Below are 5137 nucleotides of genomic sequence, written 5' to 3' on the forward strand. Positions count from 1 at the left end.
TTCATGTGCCCCTTCAAAACAGCATACCTGTATCCCTTGGATAAATACCTAGTAGTGCAATTGCTGTGTCATAGGGGCATTCTATTTTTAATTTTTGGAGAAGACTCCACACTGTTTTCCAGAGTGGCTACACCAGTTTACATTCCCACCATCAGTGCAAAAGAGATACTTTTTCTCTGCATCCTCGCCAACATCTGTTGTTGCCTGAGTTGATAATGTTAGCCATTTTAACAGGAGTAAGGTGGTATATCATTGTGTTTTTGATTTATATTTCCCCGATGATGAGTGCTGTTGAGCTTTTCTTCATGTGTTGGTTGCCATCTGGATGTCTTCTTTGGAGAAGTGTCTATTCATGTCTTTTGTCCATTTCTTCACTGGATTCTTTGTGGTTTTTTTGGGTGTTGAATTTGGTAAGTTCTTTAAACCATTATCTGAATGTTGTTTGCAAATATATTCTCCCATTCCATTGGTTGCCCTTTAGTTTTGCTGATTGTTTCCTTCGCTGTACAGAAGTTTTTATTTTGATGAGGTCCCAATAGTTCATTTTTGCTTTGGTTTCCCTTGCCTCTGGAGATGTGTTGAGTAAGAAGTTGCTGCAGCCGATGTCAAAGAGGTTGTTGCCTGCTTTCTTCTTGAGGATTTTGATGGTTTCCTATCTTACATTTAGGTCTTTCCTCCATTTTGAGTTTATTTTTGTGTATGGTATAAGAAAGTGGTCCAGTTTTCCCAGCACCACTTGCTGAAGAGATTGTCTTTATTCCATTGGACATTCTTTCCTGCTTTGTCAAAGATTAGTTGGCCATACATTTGTGGGTTAATTTCTGGGTTCTCTATTCTGTTCCATTGATCTGAGTGTCTGTCTTTTGCCAGTATCATACTGTCTTGATGATTACAGCTTTGTAATACAGCTTGAATTCTGGGATTGTGATGCCTCCTGCTTTGGTTTCCTTTTTCAAGACTGCTTTGGCTGTTCGGGGTCCTTTATGGGTCCATACAAATTTTAGGATTGTTTGTTCTAGCTCTGTCAAGAATGCTGGTGTATTTTGATAGGTATTGCATTGAATATGTAGATTGCTTTGGGTACCATTGACATTTTAACAGTATCTGTTTTTCCTATCCAAGAGCATGGAATCTTTTTCCATTTTTTGTGTCTTCTTCAATTTCTTTCATAAGTTTTCTATAATTTTCAATGTATAGATTTTTCACCTCTTGGGTTAGATTTATTCCTAGGTATTTTATGGTTTTTTTTGGTGCAATTGTAAATGGGATTGATTCCTTGATTTCTTTTTCTGTTGCTTCATCATTGATGTATCCGAATGCGACTGATTTCCGTGCATTGGTTTTATATCCTGCAACTTTGCTGAATTCATGGATTAGTTCTAGCCATTTTTTTGTGAAATCTCCTGGGTTTTCCATATAGAGTATCATGTTATGTGCAAAGAGTGAAAGTTTTTGACCTCCTCCTGATGATGTCTGTTCTCTTAATTATTATTGTAAAATTGAGTTTTGCGAGATGTCATTTGCCATTATATCCCCTTTTTGATGGTTATCATACATAATGTATGCTTTTTTCAAGTATTTATTTTTTTCTGTATGTGAAGTAATAATTTATTTGTGATTTTTAAAACTGGACTTTTCTGTATCATATCATCATATATCATATCATATCATATCATATCATATCATATCATATCAGTTGTGTTCCACATAATATAAGTTCACACACACATATAATCCCATAAAATAGCAAATCACTTTACAAGTCATCTCACCAGCATTTTATTTTTTCTCAACTGCCTTCTTAGTCCTTATTGATATAATATTGTTTAAATATATCATTATTTTATTCTAATGTTGCATTATTATATTGGTGTTTTCCTTGGATGAGTTAGCATTTTATGTTTGTGCTCCTTCACATTGGTGGGTACTTCCCCTACTAGACACATTTTAAAATTTGTCAGGAATCTATCTCTGGTAAATGTATCTATATTCATGCTTGTCTGCAAGAGTTGGAACCATGGTTTGCTTTCATTGTTCTTCTGAGCAGGTCTAACCCCAATCATGATTCAGATTTTAAAAGTCTTAGAAGAATCAACAATGTGCTGTATGCCCAACCATTTGAATGTGATAGAACTGAAATCCTCATTTTCTGATGCCTCTTTGGTCAGCGTATAACTATTCTTCTTCTTCAGTAGTAAGCATTGGATGAAAATGGTCATCACCTAGCCTTATATTTGGCAATGTATTTGGTCCAGTGTCACTAACTCTGCAAGGTAGCTTCCAGAAAGGTAATAATTAACCTAATATTGATGGATGTCTGAGATTTTGTGTAATACCAAAATCATTTTTTGTTTATGCCTTCCCTTGTATACATTAAGTATTGCATTATAGCGCTTTGACCTGCCATTGCTTTGAGAGTGCTTCTGTCTTTAGCTCTGTGTGTTTTTCTATTGCTTATTTTATCATAGGAAGTGTATGTACATAACTACAAGGTTGGATAACTTTTTAAAATGTTTTTTGTGACTAGAATGTTGATAGGGGATAACCCAACTTATTTCAGGAATTTTACAGACACTAGTTGGTGTAATGTATGTAACAGAAATCTGTAGAAGGAAGAGGAAAATATTGATGACTGGATTTTTGAGTTCTGAATCCAACTGACTTGACACAGTCAAATGAATTTTTGGAGTTCCTGTTAAAATGGTATGGTAATTTTAAGCATCTTTAGGGAAAAAGTTAACACTGTGATTGAATGGTGGTATTCTGGTTCTCTCTGATTATTTGTTTTACTACCACAGGAAAAAAACACCAATGTGTGTTTATTTGCAGATCTAGTCATGAAATTTTGAATGTAATTGAATTTTTTGTATAAGTACATTGTAGGTCATAAATTCCTACATCTGGATGCATTTGGAGATTATGTTGTATTGTAATTACTGCATGTGAGTTGTGTGCAAATCCAGTTGTGTGGAATTATGAGATACATATTTAAAATAATGACTCTCTTTCTGTCTCCATCTCTTTCCTATTCTTTCTGATTTCATGCCCTCTTTTTCCTCATCCTGTTTTTCTCTAAATGTACCTACATATTCAAAGTACTTTAAATCCTATTTAAGATCAGACTGAAAGAACTTTTGTACCTATGACTGATGGAAACACAAGGTCCATTATCTGATTTTCTATTACATATTAATGATTTACTTTTTTGATAGTGTGGAACTATATTAGTATAAGCAATGTCAGTTTCAATGAGTACATAATTTATTCAAATAGTTATTTATATAATCTAATGGCCATGTCTTTTAACATGATACATCCACCCCCTGCTAACTTTCTATTATTTAGAACATTTCTTTAAAAATTGCTAAATACTTGCTGTTGACAGGAAACATGTGGTAAGAAAGGATGGACCTGAAAAATGGAAGTTCTTTCACTGGTTTGATCCTGCTGGGTTTCTCTGACCAGCCTCAGCTGGAGCGAGTCCTCTTTGTGGTTCTTCTGATCTTCTATCTGCTCACCCTGCTGGGAAACACAACCATCGTTGCATTGTCCCTCCTGGACCCACACCTGCAGACTCCCATGTACTTTTTCCTGTCCAACCTAAGCTTTCTGGACCTGTGTTACACGACCAGCACTGTTCCTCAGCTGCTGGTTCATCTCAGGGGAGCAGACAAATCTATCTCCTTCAGCGGCTGTGTAGCTCAGCTGTTCATCGCTCTAGGGTTGGGGGGCACAGAATGCATTCTCTTAGGGGTGATGGCATTTGACCGCTACGCAGCCATCTGCAGGCCCCTGCAGTACACAGTGATCATGCACCCCCGTCTCTGTGTCCTGATGGCTTCTGCATCGTGGTTCATTGGTTTTGCCAACTCCTCATTGCAGACGGTGCTCATCTTCCTTGTACCACTTTGTGGGAGAAATAAAATAGACCACTTCTTTTGTGATGTTGCCCCACTGCTCAAGCTTGCCTGTGTTGACACCACTGTGAATGAGTCTGAGCTCTTCTTTGTCGGTGTGATCATTCTGCTCATACCTATGGCATTAATCACATTCTCTTATGGTCAGATTGTCAGGGTGGTCTTAAGAATAAAGTCAATTGCGGGACAGAGGAAAGTGTTTGGGACATGTGGATCCCACCTTACAGTGGTCTCCCTGTTCTATGGCACGGCCATCTATGCTTACCTCCTGCCCAGCAACAACCACTCCCAGGATCAGGGCAAGTTCATTTCTCTCTTCTACACCATCATCACCCCCATGGCCAACCCCTTCATCTATACACTGAGGAACAAGGATGTGATGAGTGCAATGAAGAATGTGCTTTATGGGGGCTGTGACTCCAGATGACTGGGGTTGGAAGACCCTGTGATAGAAGTCTTTGAATTCAGACCCTTTAAGGTGTTTGTGTCCAACACATGTCCTCCAATATTTCCCCTAATGACTCTCAAGGAAATTTTCTTACCGTATTCTTTTATTCAAGTGAGCATTCCAAGTCTAAGTTCATGGATTCATTCCAACCTCCAGAGATGCTGGTTTAGTGTTTCTACAGAATTTGCATCATATTCATTTTTTAGAAAGCTCCACAGGTTTTTCTTGTTTCACCCCCTCTTGGGAATAGTATTCCATTTCTAATTGTAAAAAAAATATGCACATACTATAAAGGCATACTGAAAAAAAGAATAGCAACAACTATAATAGTGTAGGAAATATTAGCATTTCAGCATTTTCTAGCAATTTCTGGAGGCATATCACTTATTCTTGCAATTTGATCATGGCTCTATTAAATGGTCCATAGGTTGATGGTATCACAGCTTTTTCCCAGAATTAGTATATAACTTGGGAAAGAAAAATTTTAGCTCAGAGAAAATCCTGGTAACATCAATCCTGATGAAGTCATTCAGATATTAGGCCCTAGTGTGACCGTAGCAGTGTGACAGTAATTTAATGTAGCCTTCATGTCACAGAGGGAGATGGTGTAATGCAGTCATCCCAGGGACAATGGGAGCATCAGGTAGCAATACAGCAGGTGGTGCTTATGTGTAATTTTGGGCATAGTCACTGAAACACCCATGTGAGTGTGCAACTTGCTTATTTTAAGTTTGTGAACCCTCCCATTCATTAAACTTGTCTTTGGAGGACA

General features: G+C 37.6%; 1 protein-coding gene across 1 annotated transcript; it reads left to right on the plus strand.

The window, feature by feature from the left end:
- The first annotated feature begins 3405 nt into the window (after nt 1-3405).
- Nucleotides 3406-4344, plus strand: LOC144616311 (olfactory receptor 2B8-like). The gene has a single exon (XM_078446506.2). The coding sequence runs from the start codon at nt 3406-3408 to the stop codon at nt 4342-4344; it is 939 nt and encodes a 312-aa protein (XP_078302632.1).
- The last annotated feature ends 793 nt before the right edge of the window (nt 4345-5137 follow it).

This window comes from Panthera onca, chromosome B2 (genome assembly GCF_046562875.1).
Source record: "Panthera onca isolate mPanOnc1 chromosome B2, mPanOnc1 haplotype 2, whole genome shotgun sequence".
Taxonomy (NCBI): domain Eukaryota; kingdom Metazoa; phylum Chordata; class Mammalia; order Carnivora; family Felidae; genus Panthera; species Panthera onca.

Bases quoted from the DNA above. Each gene is read 5' to 3' on its own strand.
- LOC144616311 (XM_078446506.2), top strand. From the start codon at position 3,406: ATGGACCTGAAAAATGGAAGTTCTTTCACTGGTTTGATCCTGCTGGGT.